General features: G+C 61.8%; 1 protein-coding gene across 2 annotated transcripts; it reads right to left on the bottom strand.

Annotated features, from left to right (window-relative positions):
- Nucleotides 1-1,954: 1,954 nt before the first annotated feature.
- On the bottom strand, nt 1,955-20,589 carry EPS8L2 (EPS8 signaling adaptor L2). 2 transcript variants are annotated; one of them, XM_070359915.1, is made up of 21 exons: nt 20,453-20,589; nt 18,145-18,205; nt 17,985-18,040; nt 17,149-17,213; nt 8,559-8,720; nt 8,090-8,239; nt 7,925-8,004; nt 7,707-7,849; nt 7,557-7,627; nt 7,275-7,401; nt 7,029-7,117; nt 6,743-6,817; nt 6,355-6,503; nt 6,132-6,261; nt 5,909-6,021; nt 4,461-4,566; nt 3,769-3,882; nt 3,445-3,514; nt 3,156-3,336; nt 2,908-3,040; nt 1,955-2,836 (listed from the first exon to the last, which is right to left on the bottom strand). In XM_070359915.1, the coding sequence occupies exons 2-21, from the start codon at nt 18,186-18,188 to the stop codon at nt 2,753-2,755; spliced, it is 2,142 nt and encodes a 713-aa protein (XP_070216016.1). In that variant the 5' UTR covers nt 18,189-18,205; nt 20,453-20,589; the 3' UTR covers nt 1,955-2,752. The 2 variants fall into 2 exon arrangements, with proteins under 2 accessions (XP_070216016.1, XP_070216018.1); XM_070359917.1 differs by having other exon boundaries at nt 18,175-18,205; nt 20,453-20,586.
- Between the last annotated feature and the right edge of the window lie 411 nt (nt 20,590-21,000).

Below are 21,000 nucleotides of genomic sequence, written 5' to 3'. Positions count from 1 at the left end.
GGGCGGGGGCGGAACCAGAGGCGCGCGGGTGGGAAGGCGGCCACAAAGACAGCCTGTCCACAGCACAGAGCCGGCCTTGTTGGTGGGGACATCCGTGGGCAGCACAGCTGGGCAGGCACTGGGCGAGACGGCCCGCTCTGCCTGTGGTCAAACCTCCGCAGCCCCCACCCTCCGCCCCAGGCTGTGCCGTCAGACCCCACCTCTCCCCTGCGTGACCAGTGTGGGCTGGGGGCCTCCCAGGCTCTGCCCCTCCATGGGGCTCCTGGAAGGGACCCCGGCCCTTGTGCCTTGTCTGTGCCTGCTTCTGGGGCCGAGATCGCCAGGCCCCAGGGAGGGAAGTGCTCAATTACCCCCTAACCTGGCAGCCCTGCAGAGTGACGCCCTGGGGTAGGAAGCACAGGGATTCCTCGCAGGGACCTCAATAGCTGAGTGACCTGGGCCCTGCACGTGTCTGTCCTTGGGGGACAGGGAGCCTTGCGACCTGAGCAGACCCCTGAGGCGGGGGCGCCTCAGAACCAGCAGCTCCTGGTCAGGAAAGGGGGGCCTGGGAGCTGGGGGAGTGGGCTCCCCTCAGGCTGCCCAAGAGGCAGGATGGGCCAGAGGGGGCTGTGGCGGGAGGTGGCCTGTAGGGGGAGGTGGGAGGCTGGGCAAGGAGGCAGGTGTAGGTTTTGGGGCTCCCAAGAGACAAATGACCCAGCCTAGAGGCAGGGTCCCCGAAGTCCAGACCATCCAGCTGATGACAGCGTCTGGCCGGGTGGGGACAGCGGGTGCACTGGGGGCTGTCCCTGTGACCTCCAGGTCTAGTGTGGACACCCCTGGGCCAGCAGAGGCCGCCCCGGGAGCCGGGGGGGGGCGGCTAGGGTGCTCAGGCCTGCTCAGGGAGGGTCTCAGCCAAGCAGGGGGGCTGGCAGTCCTGGCCCAGTGGGGGCTGTGCTTTCTGATGGGTGGGTGGATGCCCAGTTCTCCCCTCTTCCTCTTGAGCTCCTTGTCTGTGGAATCCTGCCCAGGCATGGGAGCAAGGACACTCCTCTCAAGGCCTGGAGCTGGAGGGAGCACCTTCCTTTCCCAGGAAGAGGGCTCCGTGGTGGTCAAGTCTTGATATTGCCCAGAAGGCACCAGACACCCCCAGCTGCCCTTGACCCGGCCGGGCTGAGCCCGACAGACGTGGCCCAGCATGGCCCGACAGCGCTGTGAGTCATCAGGGCTTCTGAAGCCCAGCCCAGCAGGGGCCAGCCCCCTACTACCACCATCTCCCACCCTGAAAGCCATAACCAGCCTCTGTGTCCAAGCGTCCTGTGGTCGCCCACCAGGCAGAGACCCTGGAATCCCGGGGGGTCCTCCCCCTGTCTAGGGGTGCAGGGGCAGGTAGCAGGTGCACGCCCCCTCCTGGCCTGCCGGTTCGCAATGCGCACAATGGCCAGCAGAGGGCACCACAGGCCGTCGCCGAGGGTGGGCCTGGTGTGGGCTCGCCGCCGGCCAGGCACCCCTTGCACGCCCCTGACCCCTGCCTTCAGGGCCCCCAGTCCCTGCATCGGCCCCACCCTCGCCGGCTGCCTGCCCCGCCCCGCAGGCCCCACGCCCTCTTTGGGGCCCCTCCCGTGGCTTGGGGCTCACCCTCCGAGTCTAGTTTCTAGTTTCGATCTTGACCCCGTGACTCACGCCCCCTCCCTGTTGGAGGTTTGGCAGACCTGCTCCCCCCCCCTCCCATCCGGCCTCCCGGACCTCGGGGCTGGGAGAGCCACGGCCCTGCAGTGGGCGCACAGCCGCAGCTCTCAGGAGTGTCCTCTGGGCCCTCTTGCCCGGGTGTGGAGGGGTGAGCAGCCTCAAGGGAACGTCCCCAGCCCGGCCTGGCCACTGCCTGCCTCTGCCCAGCAATTCTTCCAAACGTGCAATCCCAGGGGGGCTCCAGAACCCACAGCGACCCCAGCGCATTTCCAAGACACAGACACGGGGCTGCTGGGAGACTGAAGTGGTTTAATGGCGTGGATCCCGAGCCTTGGTCACCTCTCCTCCTCGGGGTGTGACCGCAGAGTCCAGGGCTCTGAGACTCACCTCCCACTGCACAGCAGGCCAGGCGGAGCAGGCCTAAGACCGGGTCAGAGGAAGCTCTGAGCGCCTGAGCTACGCGGAGGGCTGGGGACAGGCGTGGGGGGGGGGGCGGCCCGCTGGGGACAGGTGTGGGGCGTTGAGGGGTTCCCAGGGCCAGTCCTCTGGTGAATGGGGTTCAGTCCGTCCTCAATCCTCCAGGCGGTGAAGGAGTGCCCCAGGCACACCCCACTCCTGGGGGGAGCCCCCCAGGCCACCCCAGGACAGCAGAGCACTGGGTGGGTGCTGACGCAGTCTAGGCCCTCAAGGGGCACCAGCCTGGCCAGCTCAGAGCCAAGGGCAGCGGGGTGGCTGAGGTCTGCTGCCCTCGGCCCGCAGCCGGCCTTTGGGGGGGTGGGGTGCGGGGGCGAGGCCTGAGGAAAGGTCCCTGACGGCTCTGAGGGTTCCTGCGGCCTCGGGAGCAGAGGGTACAGGCGGCGCTCCGGGATCAGGGGGCAGGCGGAGGAGGGGCTGGCACCGCCTCGCGGCAAGTTTGGCTGCGGTGAGTGTGGGGGCGGCCCGGGGGGCGTGCGCGGGGGCAGCGCCGAGCCGAGGTCAGGCCCCAGGGGCCCCAGCCAGCGTGACTGTCCATCCGAGTCCTGGGTCCGAAACACGTCCGCGAACAAAAATAACACTCCAGCCGCGGGGCGCGTCCCCAGCCGCAGGCCTAACTGTCCTCCTCTGCGCGCCTCTGGGTCTTGGAATGGAACTTGCTCATGAGCTCCTCCAGCTCCGACCCACCCTGCTGCTTCTGGGGGAGAGGGGACGTCGGTCAGGGTCCCGCCAGCCGCCGTCCCGGCACCGCGGGGCGGACGGGCTCACCTCCAGGAAGGCCTTCTGCACGGTGAGCTGGCTGTACACGCGGGCGCCCTCCTCCCCGCACACCTTCCGCAGCTCGTCCTTGTTGAGAGAGAAGAGCTGTGGGCCGGTCAGGACGCCCAGGTGCTCCACGACCCTGCGGGGCGAGCGCCAGCGTGAGCGCGGCCCCGACCCCGCGCGCCGCGCGCCGCAGGCCTGGGCCTCCCTCCCGGCGCGGACCTCGCCCCACCGCTCACCCCACCCCCGCTCACCGCGCGCTGAAGGCCTTGGCCTCCAGCCAGGCGCGGACCTCGCGGGGCCCGGACGCGTGGGTGAGCGGCGGGGGCGCCGGCTGGCTGCGCTCCGCCCGGAAGGGCCGCGCCGGCTGCGCCCGGATGTTGCTGATCTTCTTCACCAGCTCGTCGTTGACCTCATCCATGTGCTGCATCAGCTCTGCGGGTGTCAGGGGCTCAGACCCGCGCAGCCGGGACGAGGGCTCCCCTCCCCCGCCGCCTCCCGACGGGGTGCGGGCCGCTGGGGTCCAGGGGCCCCATCCCTCACCGTCTTTGTTTCCGGCGAAGCTGGGGGGCAGCTTGTGGGTTGGGCTGGCAGGACCCCAGTATTTCACTCCCTGCAGGGGGAGGGGGGGCAGAGCACGGGGTGGGGACGCCGTTAGGTCAGCTCGGCATCCCTCCCCAGCCCTCTCCCCCCACTCCCCGTTCCTCCCCCCACTCCCAGGACCTGCTCGGAACCCCCACCTTCCCAGCCTTGGCCCAGACCCAGGAGCTTTCATCAGTCCCCGCAGGGAGGGGTCCGAGCTGGGTCTTTCGCGACCTCGCCCCGCCCCTGCCGACCTGTAGTGGGACGGGGCAGACCTCCCCTCACCTGCTCCTGGGGGACGTCCTCCAGCCGGGTCTCTGCCAGGATGTTGCCCGGCACGTAGCCTGCCTGGCCGCTGCGATTCCGAAGCTTCCACCACTGGTGACCGTCCTCCAGCACCTGCAGCCCCGCATCCCGCCATCGCCCTGGTCCACAGCTCCCCGCCCCCGCCCAAGCAACGGGGACCAGTGTGGGCTTCGGGGACCACCAGGGGGAGCCCCTCTTTACCAACGGGCCAGAGAGGGTTCTGCAGTCCCCTCTGAGCCAGCCCACGCCCAGTCCCATGATGATGACCACATCCTGGCCCCTGGCCTCCCAGCCTGTTCCCAGTCCCCCTGGGGTGTCCTGAGCCTCTAGCCTGACTGTGGATATAGATCACTCCCGCCCGCGAGCCGCTCCACTTTTTAGTGGGTGGCCTGGATTCAGGACTGGCACGAAATATGGGAAGTGCCTTGAGGGGGCTTCCAGGTAGATGTGAATGACAAGGCTCTGCTGGGTTGGGGGGTTCCTCACCCAGCACAGGGAGAGTCCTCCTTTTTCCTGAGTCCTGCCCAGCTCAGGGGCCCTTGACACCCCTCTGAGATCCCCAAGGGGGATCAGCCAGGCTGTGCTGGGGGTGCCAGGCTGAGGACCCAGAGTGGAGCCCCAGGGCCAGGCAGACGCCTTTTCTGCGACACCCCCCCGTAGCCCCCACTCACCTCCAGGACCTCGTCCCTGAGTACTGACAGCTCGTTGGCGTTGCGGGCCGTGAAGTCATAGAGGACCTTGACGTACTTGGCCATGGCTGGCACAGACTCGTAGCCTCTGTGTGGGACAGGAGGGACTGAGGCCCTGCACTGGGCTGGGGTCTCTCCTCGGCCTGGGGCCGGGCCGGGCACAGCTTCCCAGGTGCGTGGCTGCCTCCTGTCTGCGGCGCAGAGGCTGCGGCTGTCAGCTGGGCTGGAAACTGTGACAGCCCCGTTGCGTCTGGGGCCCCCTGCGTGGGGGGGGGCAGCAGAGGCGGGTGGCACGCAGGGGCCTGTGGGCACAGCAAGGCCCGCCCCAGCCCAGGCCCCCTCAGGAGTCTCCAGGTCCAGCCCCCAGGGGACACAGTGTCAGCTGACCATCGGGGGCCGGGCAGAAGCTTTCAGAGCCACAGCCCCTCTGCCGCTGCAGACAGCGCACGGACATGCACCACACGGGGTGTCCCAGCCCCGGGAAGGAGCAGGCCTGCGCCTGTCACCAGTGCTGGGCCATCCCTCCTGGACAGCCTGCTGCTAGGGCACAAGGGCACCGCTCACACGGTGTGGGCTCAGGACCCGGGCACGCGGGGGGTGGGGCTGCGGTGGCTCCTGGGGCCCTGGCTGGGGGTGTGTCAGGATGGGCTCGGGTGGAGCAGCCAGAGGCTGGAGATCAAAGGATGAAAATGTTTCTTAAAGGTGACCCTAGGCCAGGGACCAGGGGCATCAGGCTGCTGATGTGGGGTGGAAGGAGGGGCACACTTGTCTAAACATGGATTCCAGCTCCTCCCTTCCTGAGACTGAATCCTGGGGTCTGGGAGGTAAGGTGCTCCCCACACAAGTCCAGACCAGGACTGAGAACAGAGGAGGAGAGGAGGGGAGGAAGGACGGGGACTCCCCAAGGCCCTGGGGCTGGGAGATGTGGTCCATGGAAACGCGTATGGAGCGGGGAGGAAGGCTGTCCCCATGGGGACCCTAAGCCTCCTCCTCGGGCTCTGAGGCGGGGTCTAAATCAGCCCCGACTGGGTGACTGGGATCGGTGAGACCACTTAAGTCCAGCGGTTTAGTACGCTTCTACAAGTTTCTAAAGCATAAACGTGGAGACACGGGAAAAGGTGACATATCAGGTAGTGGATTTACACGTGCTTTCCACGTTTTCTCAACTGCACACAACAGAGGTGAAAGGAAACGCTGCTCCAGCGCGGAAAAGGCTGGCGGTCGGAACACGCCTCTGGCCGCCATCTGGCGGCAGTGAAGCCACCGCAGTCGTCCAGTCTGTGAACTGCAGCACGCCGGGCTTCCCTGCCCTTCACTATCCCCCAGGCTGCTCAGACTCATGTCCACTGAACCGGCGATGCAGCCCACAGCAGAGCCTCGGTGACTGGAGGGGTGAGCGGCGCCCCCCCCTCACCGTGAGGGGAGCTTACCTGTGAGTGTGCTGGGAGCTGACCTGGGGGAGGACGTCTCCTGGGGGCGTGGGCTCTGGTATCAGGCCGTGCTTCGGGGAGTTTCTAAAGGACGGTCGGCTCACCGGAGCTGGCTGTGGGGAAGCAGGCGCCTAGGTTTGGTGTGCAGCAGGGGCTGAGCCAGGAGGGCGGGCAGTGAGCGGAGGGCGGAGGTGGGGTCGGAAGGGGCTGCAGGAGCTCTGACCTCGTCGCCGGGAGCTGCCAGCCCCTCCACCTCCCAGGGGGCCTCCTGCAGCACGTCCAGGGGTGGCTCCCAGCCACTGTGGAACCTGGGCACGTATGGGGGCGCCTGCGGCTCCCGTGGCCACTCAGAGCTGGGGCGGAAGGGCCTGGGGTGAGCTGCGCCCGCTGACCGAGCCAACCCCGCTCAGGACCCCATCCTGGTGTGCCCCGTGCAGCTGCCCTACCGGGGGCGTGTCCAGGTCTCCCCCAGGGATTCCCACAGTGCCATCTCCTTGGGGACCAGGTGGCCACGCAGGAAGCCCACAGCGTCGCGGGACAGCAGGGGCCTGGACACAGAGCGAGCGATGTTCGGGCCACCGCAAGTGCTGACGATCTGGGGGGCACAGCATGGGTCAGAGGGGGCTGCTGGCCGATTCCCCCCTCCCCAACCCCTCCCCCACTCCCCTACCCTCATCTCCCAACCCCTCTATCCCCCGCAGCGCTACAGGCTGGCCCACTGTGTCTGCAGCTCTGAGCGTGGATGCCAGCCCCAGCCAACTGCCCAACGTGGGCACCTGCTTCTCCCAGTCACCGGCAAACCCCTAGGTCCCCGCATCCCCCAGCCCCAGGCACCAGGTCCAGAGGTCCGAAGAGGAAGTGCACCAGCTCAGCCGCGCTGGGATTCTCGATGTGCTTCTGCAGCTTGGCCTGGGGGAGGGGAGCGGGCACACGGGTGGGGGAGGGGAGCAGACGCGCGGGTCGGGGGGAGGGGAGCGGACACACGGGTGGGGCGGAGGGGCGCGGGCACACGGGTGGTGAGGGGAGCGGGCACACGGATGTGGGGGGAGGTGGCACCGCGGGCAAGCGGGGCCCCATCCCCCACGTCAGCTCGGCGGGACGGGGCGGTCCTTGCCCTCACCAGCAGGTTGAAGGCCAGTTTAGTCTTCTGGAAACAGTCCACAAACTCAGCCTCCGAGGGGGGCCGCGCCCGTAGCGTGAGGACGCCCTCTGGACGGGGGCCGGACGTTAGCCTGGCTGGCCCGCTGTCGCCGTGCCCGGTGGGTCTGGCCTCAGCCTGAGGCTGCCCACCAGCTCGGCCGCACCTTCCCCGCTCAGGGGTCACTCTGCCCCCCGCCCCGCCCCCGCGCCCGCCCCGGCCCCGCACCTGCCGGCCCCTTCTTTCCCTTCTTCTTTCCCTTCTTGCGCTGGTTCAGCTGCTTGAAGGCCTCCGCCGCCTTCTGCAGCCGCGCCACGAACCACTCAATGTCGTCCAGGGCGCAGTTGAGGATTTGCTGGGGTCAGATTAGGGCAGGGGTCAACCTCAGGCGGCCCGACCCGCCGCAGACACCCCCACCTGCTGCCTCTTGGCCCCCGGGCCGGGGGAGGGTGTGGTTGGGGGGCTGGTCGAGGGGCCCGGAGTGCCTGGGGCGCCCCGCGCGAGACCCACCGTCTCCTTCTCAATCCTCTGCGCCAGCGCGGCCCGCGGCTCCTCCTCCAGCGACTCGCGGCGGCGGAGGCCTGCAGGGGGCAGAGCTGCGGCTGACCGGCCCGCCGCCCGCCTCTGCTGCCGCCCCCAGCCCCGCCCCGCGGGGCCCACCTAGCTCTCCCAGCGGCGTCAGCAGGCCCACTCGGTTCTTGGTGGAAGGGGAGTCCCCGCCGAAGCGCTGGAAGGGGATGGGGGCCGGGCCCGGGGCCGCGGGCAGGATCGACCGCCGCTGCCGGATCTTCTCCATGTGGCCCCTGAGGCGGACGAGGGGCGGCTCAGCCCGGTGCAGCCCCGCCCAGGCCCGCCGCCCCAGTCCCCCGAGCCCCTACTTGAGCGTCTGCGGCCGCATCTTCTTCCCCAGGCGGCAGTCAGCCAGCGCGCTCTCGATGTCCTCCTGCACGAGCTCCGCCTGCGGGGTGGGGGCGGGGGGCGTCAGGCCGGCTCTGAGGCGGGACGCGTGCCCCCTCCCCGCGAGCCCACGGCCGCCCGCCTACCTCCACCTCGTCGCAGTGGAAGAAGTGGACGTCGGGCTTGCTCTGGTCCGCGTCCTGGCACACGAGCAGCAGCACTGACGGGTAGCGCAGCTGGTTGAGCACCGTCTGGCTGTGCCGCACGCTGGGCAGAGGGAAGTTCTCCAGCTCCTCCTGGGGGACAGGGGGCTGGGACCGGCTCACGGGGGTGGGCCCAGGGAGGGCGCGCCACGGACACGGCCCAGAAGGGACCGGCGCAAAGACGCGGCCGGCACCGGCCAGGCCCACACCGCTCGCCCGCCTCGGTCCAGCCCCGGAGGGCTCTGGCGAGGGGGGCGTGCCCTGTGGGCGTGGCTCCCCTGACTCCAGCCCGGCCGGGTCCTCCTGCCCTCTGCCCTCCGCCTTCAGGTCCCACAGACAGGCCCAGCGCGCCTGGGTCGCTGCCGCCACCCGCCTGGCAGGACCAGCCCGCGCCCTCCTCCCGCCGAGGTACCTGCGACTCCATATCCAGCAGTCGCAGCGACTGGTCGTTGACCTGCAGCAGCATCTCCTGTGTCCAGATCTTCTCCTTGGAGCTCAGCTGCACCAGCTTCCGGATGGCGTCTTCCACAGACGTGATGGCCTCACTCTTGTCCATGATGAACGTAGCCAGGTGCTGGGCGGGTGGGCAGGGTGTCACCCTGGGTGCAGCCCTCCTGGTGTCAAGGGCCAAGGGGCTGTGCCTTGGGGTCTGAGGGGGCCACGCCAACCCTGGGGGTCTGAGGGGGAACAGCCCTGACCTTGGGGTCTGAAGAGACAAAGCCCCACCTTGGGGCTGTCTGTGGAGGCCACAGACAGGCTCCGGTGAGCCCCTTAGCAGCCCTGCATACATCCCCCCCAGCCTCGTCCGCCCGTGGCTCGGGGATGCAGGCCCCCTGGTCCCCTGCAGCCGGGCGGGGCCTCCACCCCTGCTGACTCTGCCCACCTGGCTGCTCCCAACTCACTCTTCCTTCCAGACGCTCCTGGGGCGCTTTCCTCCTTGACTGCCCAGCCACAGCCTCCCTGTCACCACCTCCCTGACCTGCCCTTTTGTTTATCGTCCTCAGATTTATGTGGGGTACCACGCGCTTCTCTGCCGCCTGCCTGCTGTCTCCCGTGACAGGGCCGGGCCCACGGCGGGCCCCGGTGAGCGTGTAGGGAGGGAGTGAGCAGCCCACAGGGGCCCCCGGCTGGCCAGCCCTGCCCACCCCCTCCTCTCTCTGGAAGCCTGGCTCAGGTGCCTTGTCCTCCCAGGAGCCCCCGAGTGTCTGTGCCAACCTTTGCTGAATTCAGGAAATGGTGCTAAGACAGCTGGGTGAATACTGACATAAACTCTTAGGCAGGCAAGGCTTAGCCACAGAACTGGATGCGTGAAGGGTGACTTCACATAACCTCAGAAAGGCTTCTCCCCTGGGGGACTTTGCTAAGCCAGGAAGAAAACCCAGATACTCAGAAGATCAGGACTTCCCTGTGGCTAAGGCTGCGCTGCCGCTGCAGGGGCCACAGGTTCGATCCCTGCTTGGGGAGCTAGGATTCCACGTGCCACGCAGCATGGCCACAAGGGAAAAAAAAAAGGAAATAAAAAGACAAAACCCATAAATTTGACCTAAAAAAACGTTATGCTTGTGAAAAAAATACCACATACAAAGTTCTAAAAAAGTGAGAAAACACAAAATAATAGCTGTAATAGATTTGATGCAGACTAATTTTTTTAAAATAGAAAAAGATTGATCTGTATTACAATGATAGTTCTTACTTTGTTAAGAGCTCTGTTTTGTTTAATAATTAAGGACACCAACAGTAAATGAATAAATAATGAAAGCATACGTAAATAAGTATAAAAGATTAACGGCCCGATTGAAAAATTGACACAAGGCATGGACAGGGAGTCTACAGGGAAATAGACATGGAGGAACCCTTTGGTTAGAAAATTATATGCCGGGGACCCCCCTGGCAGGCCACTGGTTAGGACTCTGAGCTCTGACTGCCGAGGACCCAGTCCCTGGTCTGGGAACTTAGATCCCACAAGCTACATGGTGCAGCCAAAAAACAAAAGAAGAAAATTTTACGCAGACTCGTTCAATACCAGAATTGCAGATTGAAGCCTCATGAGACTATTCCTTTAAGAATGAGTTTCCCCCATTCGGTTGCTCTTGTGGGCGACGCTGGCCAGTTAAGATGTGGAGAAAGGGGCCTCGCCTGGCAGCTCCAGGAGGAGTTGGTGACACCGGGCCGGGCCAGGGGCTTCCCTCTCATGTCTCCACCCAGGCAGCCTGCACACGTGCAGCTGCGAGGCCACTCCCCGCACAACTCAGAGGCTGGGCTACAGGGCCACGGGCAGCTTAGAGAGGGAGCAGAAACACGCAGAGACTGTCAGGCAGCCAGTCTGTCTGCTAAGCATACCAAGCATACCGCCCGTGCGTTCCGATCCCCTGAAGACACAGCCTGTGTCCTCTGACACAGTAGGGTTAAATCAGCAATCAATACCAGACTCACCTGTGAAACCTGCTAACCAGAAATTGAGCAACATCTTTCTAAATTACTCTGGGTCCACATCTGTGGAAACTGAACAACACACTTCCAGACAGCAAGTGAGTGAAAGGGAATCAATCACCAGGAAAATAAAATACCCGGTGACCAAGGAGAACAGACAGGAAATGTACCCAAACTTACGGGATGTAGCAAAGGCAGCGCTAGAGGGAACTCATGCCCATAAATGTTTACATTGTTAAATGCTTAAAAAGAAGAAAAATCTAAACAACCCATGGGCCAAAGAAGTCACAAGGAAAAGTAGAAAATATTCCAAGTTGCATCAAGGTGGACAGGGTTAGAGATTATCACAGTCAGTGAAGTAAGGCAGACAACTGTCTTATGATGTCACTCATACAGGACTTCCCTGTAGCTCAAGTGGTAAAGAACCTGCCTGCGAAGGAGACCAGGGTTCAGTCTCTGGGTCGGGAAGATCCTCTGGAGGAGGGAATGGCAGCACACTCCAGTGTTCTTGCCTGGAGAATTCCACGGACTGAGGGACCTGGTGGGTACAGTGCGTGGGGTCTCGAAGAGTCGGACACGACTGAGTGACTAACACACATCACTCATATGTGGAATCTAATTTTAAAATACGATACAAATGAACTTACTCACAAAACAGAAACAGACCCACAGATTTCAGAAACAAGCTATGGTTACCAAAGGCAATAGCAATGGTCTGAGCATTCTTCTTAAGAAACTAGAAAATGACAACCAAATGAAACCCTGTGGGACTTCCCTGGTGGCCCAGTGGCTAAGACTCTGCAGGGGCGGGTGTTCAATCCCTGGTCAGGGAACCAGATTCAGTGAAGACGGAAGACCCCACATGCTGTCGCTAAGGCCTCTCACAGCCGCGAAAATAAAAAAAGGAAACCAGAGCAAGTGAGAAAAAGGGAATCACAGCCGCAGAAATAAATGTTAAAAAAGGAGACCAGAGCAAGTGGGAAGAAGGAAATTAAGAGCAGAAATCAACAAACTAGTAAAACAAACAGAAAAATCAACAAAGCCCAAGGCTGGTTCTGAAAGGATTGATGTAATTGATAAACACTTAGCAAGACTGATCAAGACAAAAATAGAGAAAACACAAATGATCAATAACCAGAAGGAAGGAGGGGACATAACTAGAGATCGTACAGGCACAAAAGTGAATTCATAATAAAAGAAACCTTGCCAGAAAGAAAACTGTATATTCAGGGCCTCACAGGTGAATCCTAACAAATACTTAAAGGAAGAAGTCACAACCTTCCATTAACTGTTTCTGAGGATGAGAGGAGCAGCAACATCGCTCCACTCATTTTATAAGGCCAACATAATTCTGATACCAAAACCTACTAAGGGCTTTGCAGGAAGAGAAAACTATAGACCAATGTTCTAATAAATATTAGTGCAAAAAATCCTTAACAAAATATTAGCAAATTAGTCTTGCCAACACATAAAAAAGATAATAAACCATTAATAAATGAAATGTATCCTAGAAATGCAAGGCTGGTTCAACATTTTAAAAAAACAGAGTGATTCAAGACTTCCTGGTGGTCTGGTAACCAGTTAAGAGCCTGCTTGCCAAAGCAGGGGACACAGGTTGCATCCCTGTTCCAGGAAGATCCCACATACCAAGGGGCAGCTAAGCCCATGTGCCCCCACTACTGAACCCAAGTGCCTCAGCCCGTGCTCTGCAACGAGAGAAGGCATCACAATGAGAGGAAGCCCATGTGCAGCACAGCAGACCCAACGCAGCCAAAAAACCCAAAAACCCAGCACGATTCATACATTAACAGGATGGCAAGGACATCTCAATTGAGGAAGCACTTGATAAAATTTGACAACTTTCATGATAAAAACTCTCAGCAAACAAAACAATGGAAAGGAACTTTCCCATTCTTGTAAAGGCTATCCACAGAAACAGGCAGCTTATAAAACAGGGAATTCTGAGTATTTTCTTCTAGACTGGACACAGGCAAGGATGCCCAGTATCATTATTGTGGAGCACTATCCTGAGGGTTCTAGCAAGAGCAATAAAGTAAGAAAGACGAAATGGTTAAAATTAAGAAATTAAGTACTGTATTTTCAGACAAAACGACTCATAAAAAATCCAATGAATCTACGAGCAGTTCCTGAAACAAATAGATGAATTCAGCGAAGTCTTAGGATACTCAATCACTTTACAAAATTCAATTGTACAAGACAAATGCTACAAGACAACTGGAAAATTAAATTAAAAAATGATATAATTTATAACAGTATATAAAAATCAAACACCTAAGGAGTGTTTTAACCAAGAGCTGTGAGACCTCTGTAGTAAAAAATCACAAAAAAGGCCTGAGAGAAATTAGAGAAGACCTTTAAGTGAAGAGGCACCATGTTTATGGGTGGGAAAGACACAATGTTAAGTCTCCCTAAACTGATCCTCGGACTTGACTCAGTGCAAATCAAAATTCCAGCAGGCTTCTGCGGGGAGGGGTGAAAATGGACAGTTTGATTCTAAAATGTAAATGCAAGCCCAAAGAACTTAGAATAGTGAAGAAAACCTTAAAGAAAAAGAACAAAATTGCCTGGTTTCAAGATGGTTAATAAGCTAGGAAGAGGTAAAATTGTATGAAGCACAGAGAATCCAGGAACAGACCCATCCAGACCCAAATAGTCGATCTTTGACAAAGGCACCAAAGTGATTATGAGGGAGAAAAAATAGCTTCCTTGTAACTGCACTTCCCTACAGGGAATGTTAGCCTTGAGTCTCAAACCAAAAAATGAATTTAAAATGGATTATAGCTCTAAAAGGTGGAAGTGGTGACAGAATCCCTCTTCATGGGCTCTAAAATCACTGCAGATGGTGACTGCAGTCATGAAACTAGAAGATGATTACTCCTTGGCAAGAAAGCTATGACAAACCTAGACAGTGTGTTAAAAAGCAAAGACATCATTTTGCCGATGTCTGTATGGTCAAGGCTGTGGTCTTTCTAGTAGTCATGTACAGATGTGAGAGCAGGACCATAAAGAAGGCTGAGCACCCAAGAATTGATGCTTTCAAACTGTGGTGTTGGAGAAGACTCTTGAGAGTCCCTTGGACAGCACGGAGATCAAACCAGTCAATCTTAAAGGAAATCAACCCTGAATACTCATTGGAAGGACTGACACAGAAGCTGAAGCTCCAATACTCTGGCCACCTGATGTGAAGAACTGACTCAATGGAAAAGACCCTGCTGCTGGGAAGGACTGTGGGCAGGAGGAGAAGGGGACAGCAGAGGATGAGATGGTTGGATGGCATCACCAATGCAATGGATATGAACTTGGGTAAACTCCGGGAGATGGAGAGGGACAGGGAAGCCTGGCGTGCTGTGGTCCCTGGGTCTCGAAGAGTCAGACGGGACTTGGAGACTGAGCAACAGCAACACAGACCTAAATGTAACAGCCTCGACTACAAAGTGGGGCTTTCCACGTGGAGCTAGTGGGAGAGTCTGCCTGCCAATGCAGGAGACGCAAGAGGCCTGGGTTGGATCCCTGAATCGGGAAGATCTCAGCCTGTGGGGTCACAAAGAGTTGGACATAACTGAAGCGACTTTAGCACACACACACACTATAAAGTATCTAGAAGAAAATGCAAGACGTTTTCAGAGCCTTGGGCCAAGCAATGACCGAAGCAAGTAAGACTTCTCAAGCTCCCCAAAGCAACCCGACCATGAAAGAAAAAAATGGATGTGACTGGAAGTCATCAAAATTAAACATTTCTACCCGCTTCAACACAGTTAATGCATGTGCGTTGACAAGCCAGACTGGAAGGAGGTATTTCTTATCCATACACCTTTAGCTGAATGCGAAGGACCCCCCACTGTTCAATAAGGAGCCCATACATCTGATGTGGACACAGGCAGCTCCCCACGAAGGTCCAGGGGCCAGGCGGGGCTTTGGACCTGGAGAACTCTTCCGTACACACAGCATCTTTGAAATAAGTTTACCAAGCAGAAGAGCAAAGATGCTCGTAAACGCTAACGAATTCAGTTTTAGAGGATTCTCAAAAACGCGGAACTGCAGGAACGGAGGGTGGGGGCGGCTGCAGCCACAAAGGACAGAGCTGTCCAGTGTCCTGGGCGCGCTGGTGCAGAACCTCACGCTCCAACCCCCGAGGCCAGCTTCACAGGCTGCTGCTGCTGCTAAGTCACTTCAATCGTGTCCGACTCTACGCAACCCAACAGATGGCAGCCCACCAACTCCCCCCATCCCTGGGATTCTCCAGGCAAGAACACTGGAGTGGGTTGCCATTGCCTTCTCCACACAGTGTGTTAGTGTGGAATAAAGAAACAAATCCACAAGCCTTGGGCGCCCCCTCCCATTGCCAGGGTCGGTCTGATCGTGTCACCACCTCTCTCAGCTTCAGTTTCCTCATCTGGGTGGTGGTTTAGTCACTAAGTCGTGTCCGACTCTTTGCAACCCCATGGACTATAGCCCACTAGGCTCCTCTGTCCGTGGGATTTTCCAGGCAAGAATACTGGAGCGGGTTGACATTTCCTTCTCTAGGGAATCTTCCTGACCCAGGGATGGAACCCATAGACCCGCATCTCCTACAGGCAGATTCTTTCACTTCTGAACCACCAGGGAATGCAGGCGGGGCCACAAATCACCCACTTCCTCAGCCCTGCTGGCTGCTGAGTGGGCAGAAGAGGTGTCCTGAGCTGGGGTCCTTCACAGGCTGCTGCTGCTGCTGCTAAGTGTCCGACTCTGTGCGACCCCATAGACAGCAGCCCACCAGGCTCCCCTGTCGCTGGGATTCTCCAGGCAAGAACACTGGAGTGGGTTGCCATTTCCTTCTCCAATGCATAAAAATAAAAAGTGAAAGTGAAGTTGTTCAGTCGTGTCCGACCCTCAGCGACCCCATGGACTGCAGCCTACCAGGCTCCTCCGTCCATGGGATTTTCCAGGCAAGAGTACTGGAGTGGGGTTCCATTGCCTTCTCCGCCTTCACAGGCTAGTTTGGACTAAAATCTAGGAGAAGGGCTGGGAGGCCCCAGTGACCAGGTGGCTCCTCACCAGGAGGGCAAAGTCCCTCTGCGGAGGGCTGCCTTGGGTGCTGAGCCAGCAGCAGGCAGGAGCTGGCTGAACAGAGGCCTCCTGGGCAGGCTGGCACAAGGGGCTGATCACAGCACAGCCCCGGGCAAGAGCCCCAGGACCCCCTTGGCTCAGTGGACCCGCTCTCTAGACAAGAAGGCTGAGGCTCAGAAAGCAGTGACTCCCATGGCTTCTGGGGCATGGAGGGTTCTCTGGGGAGGAAAGTATTTACCTTCCTGCTCCAGGGTCTCCCCCACCTTCCTGTTCCAGGTCCCCCCACCTTCCTGTTCCAGGTCCCCCCACCTTCCTGCTCCAGGACCCCCCACCTTCCTGCTCCAGGACCCCCCTACCTTCCTGCTCCAGGGTCCCCCCACCTTCCTGCTCTGGGGTTCCCCCACCTTCCTCCTCCAGGACCCCCCACCTTTCTGCTCCAGGATCTCCCACCTTCCTGCTCCAGGATCCCACCCTCACCTTCCTGCTCCAGGGTCCCCCACTTTCCTGCTCCAGGACCCCACCCTCACCTTCCTGCTTCAGGATCCCCCACCTTCCTGCTCTAGGACCCCACCCTCACCTTCCTGCTCCAGGACCCCCACACCTTCCTGCTCCAGGACTCCCCCACCTTCCTGCTCCAAGGTCCCCCCACCTTCCTGCTCTGGGGTTCCCCCACGTTCCTGCTCCAGGACCCCCCACCTTCCTGCTCCAGGATCTCCCACCTTCCTGCTCCAGGACCCCACCCTCACGTTCCTGCTCCAGGACTCCCCCACATTCCTGCTCCAGGTCCCCCTACCTTCCTGCTATGGGGTCCCCCACCTTTCTGCTCCAGGACCCCACTCTCACCTTCCTGCTCCAGGGTCCCCCCACCTTCCTGCTCCGGGTCCCCCCCACCTTCCTGCTATGGGGTCCCCCACCTTCCTGCTCCAGGTACCCCCCTTCCTCCCTCCTCATCCTTTCCCAGCCCTCTTGTCCTACAGGTTTGGACAGTGACCAGGAACCAGGAACTTGCCAGCTGCCAGGAACAGGAAGGTCATTTAAAAAACATGTTTCCTGGGTTCTAAGTGTGAATTAAAACTGACCCGGGAGCAAAGGCCTCCTGAGCTGTCAGCTGGTCTAGAGCTGTCAGATGGTGTGGTCGCCCATCTTTCCCAGCTCCATGGGAGTGGCTGTCAAGGCCCCCAGGAGGAGCTCAGAAGCGAGTCTGACGGCTCCACCCTCCCGCTCCAGCCTCCGCTGTGGGGCCAGGAGGACAGTTTCCTCCCGACTGGGCCCTCCGTCTGAGGGCTGCAGGGGCACCCAGAGCCCATCCTCTCCCTGACGCAGCCCCAGGGCTCCTGCACCTCTCACACTGGGAGCTCCCCGGACGGGAGGGGGGCTCCCCACTTGCTGGGAGCTCAGAATGTGGCCTGCTGCCGGACCACGCCTCCCGGGGCCTCCGTTTCCCTACTGGCATGGGGTCTCGGGCGTACAGAGCAGAGGAGCGCCCTGTGGGGTGGGGGGCTCACCTGGACGTGGTACTGGGAGGTCTCGTGCATGATGACGTTGGAGTTGGAGTACTTCTTTCTCTGCTCTGCACAGGAGACACTGTCATTCGGCCCAACAGGCAGGACCCGGGCAGGGCCGAGGGGAGGCCAGAGCGCAGGCTGCCTGTGGGCCCCTCATGACCACCAGGACGGACGTGGGCACACAGAATAGGGGGTGGCCTCTCCTGGCAGAACCTGGGGCTCCCTCTGTCCACAGGAGGGATCCCCAGCTCAGCGAGGTGAAGGCACGGCTGTGCCCAGGTCTGCCCTGGAGCGGGTGTAGGAGGCTCAGCCTCTCCCCGAGGAGGCCCCAGGCCCACCTGCCTGGGGAGGGGTCTCGTCCAGGCCTTGCCCTGATTCCAAGAGCTGCCAGAGACCATCTCCCTGCCCTTCCCAGGGCTCCTTGCTTCCCAGGGCCTGCATGACTGGGGGAAGGTCAGAGCTGGGGAGGGGGCTGGCCAGGCCCCGCCCTCCGGGAGCAGACACCTGGCACTCAGCCCAGCAGGAGCCCCAGCACACCCCCTCCGGAGGATCGGGTGGCAGAGAGGAGCGCAGAGAATCAATATTGATGCTCCCTGAATTATTCCTAAGGCCTCTCCCCTTACCGGCCCACTGCGGGAGGGCTGTTCCGTGGCCAGAGTTTGGGGGCGGGGCCTGAGCACCTATTGGTTGGTTTGGGCCCAGGGGCCTCCTCTGGGGGCCCAGGCTGATCTGCCTTCCCCGGTGGGGGCCTGGCACAGCCCTGGGGGGGGCCGTAGGGGAGACCCTCCCCACCCCGCCGAGCTGTCCCCAGCCTCCTGTTCTTACACCTCACTCACCAAACAGGTCCTTCGCACTCATCTTGGGCACACCGTCAGGCCGGCCCAGGCTGCCACTGCAGGGGAGGGGTTGGTGAGGGTGGGGCCATGCCACACCCTCCCTTGGGATGGCTAGGCGGGTGGAGGTGTTGAGGGGTGGGCGGGTGGGGCGGGGGCTCACTTGGCGGCACCCGGGCAACAGCTCACGGACCCTGATTGGCTCATGGTGTCCTCGACGGTGGCTGGCGGGAAGAGGGCAGACCTCAGTGTGGCCGGAGTCCAGGGCTTGGTGCCCGGCCCACACCTGAGTGGACAGGGGAATCAAGCGACCCCTCGGCCGGACCTGGCCGGGGCCCTGCCGCTCCCATGCGGGGCCTGGGTCTCCTCCTCCCCACCCCCCAGGCCAGGGCCTGGCCAGATTCCGCAGGGTGCCTGGGCAGGTGGTCCTCAGGGAGCAGAGCCCAGCCTTCTGGACACAGCAGGCCCAGTCCTGCTCCACGTCCCGGCTGGTGCTCAGGGGCCCTCAGGGCGTGCCAGCAGGGGAGCCCCAGCCCCAGAGGCTGTCTGGGGTAGAGTTTTGAGGAAGATGTCCCAGGGCTCTGCAGGGGCCTCAGGGGAAGCAGGCACCTTCCAAGCAGAGGGAATAGCAAGTTTAAAGGCCCTGAGGCAGGTCAGAGGCTGGCAAGGCAGCAGAGCTGAGGCGAGAGCCTGGCGAAGCAGGCAGGGGCCTAGGGGCACAAAGCCACCCCTGGGTGCCAAGCACAGCCTGGCATCCCTGGGCCAGAATGACATGCCCTGTGGGATTGTGTGCTCCGTGGGGACACCGGGGCCCACACTTGCACCCAGCAGGTGTCACCGGTGACACCATCCATCTGTGGCTTTAGTGTTAGGGGCCTGCAGGGTCGGGTCACAAGCCAGGGGTGCTGGCATCCAGGGCAGGGACTGCCTAAGACTTTCTGGCTTGACCAGGTTCTACCTACAGAGAAGCTCCCAAGAGGGTTGAGGGACTGGGGGCTTCAGGTCACCACATCCCCAGGGTCTGGACTTGGCAAGATTCCTCTGCCCATCTGTCTGTGGAGAATGTTCGGAATGCTTCTGACCTCAGTAGGTGAACCGGAGTGTTTGCTTAGTGGGACTCCTGGCGGGCTGAGCTGAGGGTGCTGGGCACGTGTCTCCAATACACACACACACACACCCCTGGGTGAAACCCAGGCCTGTGGGCGGACACCTGGGTTGTTCTCTGACTCCCTGGGGTGGGGTGGGGGGCTCAGGGCTGGCCAGGAAGGTGATTCTAGGCGCTGGCATCTGGGCTGGGGAGCAGCTGGGGGAGGGGCTGCCTACAGGGCGGGAGTGGGGAGCACGGGCTTCGGCCGGCTGGGGTGGGGCCGGCACTGGCCCTGAGGGCCGCAGGCTGCACTTCGGTTGCACTGTGGCCATTTTCCGGGTGCACAGGGATGACCGCATATTGTGCCGGTCAGGCCTGGAGGGGAGGAGGCCCCAGCAGGGCAGGGAGGGCGGAGGGACCAGCTCCAAGTTCAAATTCCAGCTCCCAGAAGAGTGACCTTGGGGAGGAGTCAGCTTGAGGCCAGGGAGCCAGGTGGGGCCCTGGGACGGGGGAGCCCCTCCGGCTGGGCTGTGCCCAGGTCTGGACGCTGCGGGCACTGCTGGGCGGGGCAGGAGCCACTGCTGCCATGGGCAAGGCTGGAGCAGAGTAGGGGTCCCGGGGTCAGCTGCCCTAGCGGAGGCCAGGGCGGAGGAGTCGCCCGCCAGGCCCTGCCTCCCAGCAGAGCTGGGGCTGACTATGTGGGGGCAGGGACACAGGTGGTCAGTGGGCACTTCAGAAGCCCGGGAGCCCTGCCCACCGACCTCCCCTGCCATGGCAGACACCTGAGACACAGGGGCTGCCCAGGCCAGGCCAGCACAACCCAGACTGGAGGCACATGGGCCGCACCGCGGGGCCCCCAGCTCCCCCTGCCCTCCACCTCCCACACCCCAGACTTGACCGAGTGCCTGACCCTGGACTGGGGCTCACTCCCCGCCTCCCACACCCAGGAAGCCAGCCCCAAAGGAGCCCCCAGCCTGCCCGGCATCGGGTCGGGGGGCGGGGTCCGAGGCCTTTGAGGGGCAGGAGAACCCCCTCAACACCTTCTTCACTGGAGGAGGGGCTTCCTCCTACTGAGCCCAAGGTTGGGAGGGGCTGTCTGACTCAGAAGCCACTGGCTTACAAACATCCCCAGCTCACGGCGCCGCCCCAGAACCAGACGGGGCAGGCCAGGCCGCAGGCCCCTCTCCTGGCCGCCAGCCCAGGGAAAGCCCGCGGACCCGGCGAGGCCCCTCTCGCCGATGCCCCGCGCGGCCCAGCCCGGCCTGTAGACCCAGGCGGAGCCCCGCGTCGTGCCGCCACCTGGGGAAACCGAGGCCCGGGGACCCGCCGTCCGTCGCTCCAGCGCCGAGCCGGTGCGGGCTCCGAGCGGGGTCGGGGCGCTCACCTGCTCTTCTCGCAGCCCCGCTCCTGGCCGTCCGTCCGCTGGTCCCTTCGTCCGCGCGTCCGCCTGCCCGTCTGTCGGTGCCTGGCTCGGAAGGAGGGAGGGGCGCGCGGAGGGGCCGGGGCGGGGCGCGGGGAGGAACCTGAGCGGCAGGTTAGTCACCTCGCGCGGGCTGGCCCTAGGCAGGGGCGGGGGCACGCGAATGCCCCGCCCCACGAGCCCCCGGGACAGTGCCCCCACCACACACGCCCTACCTGCGCAAACCCCGCCCGGAGAGCCGGGCCGCCGGTGGGCGCGCGGGCGGGGCCGCGAGCCCGTCCCTCGCAGAGGGGTGCGCAGGAGGGCGCACCTTGACGTTTCGACGTCCTGCCGGCAGGCCGAGCTGCCTGCGGATCCCCGGGGAGGGCAGACGTGCCCCTGCTAGGTGCCCCCAGCCTCAGGGCCCCAGGACTCGGGACCGAGGCCCATTCTCTTCGCGGGGTGCCCCTCTGGTCTGGAGGGGGCGCCAGTCTCCAAGATAGGGCCATTGGCCAGAGACCCTGCAGTCCTGT

The sequence above is a fragment of the Bos mutus genome, chromosome 22 (assembly GCF_027580195.1).
Source record: "Bos mutus isolate GX-2022 chromosome 22, NWIPB_WYAK_1.1, whole genome shotgun sequence".
Taxonomy (NCBI): domain Eukaryota; kingdom Metazoa; phylum Chordata; class Mammalia; order Artiodactyla; family Bovidae; genus Bos; species Bos mutus.
This window is presented reverse-complemented; position numbering and strand designations above follow the sequence as displayed.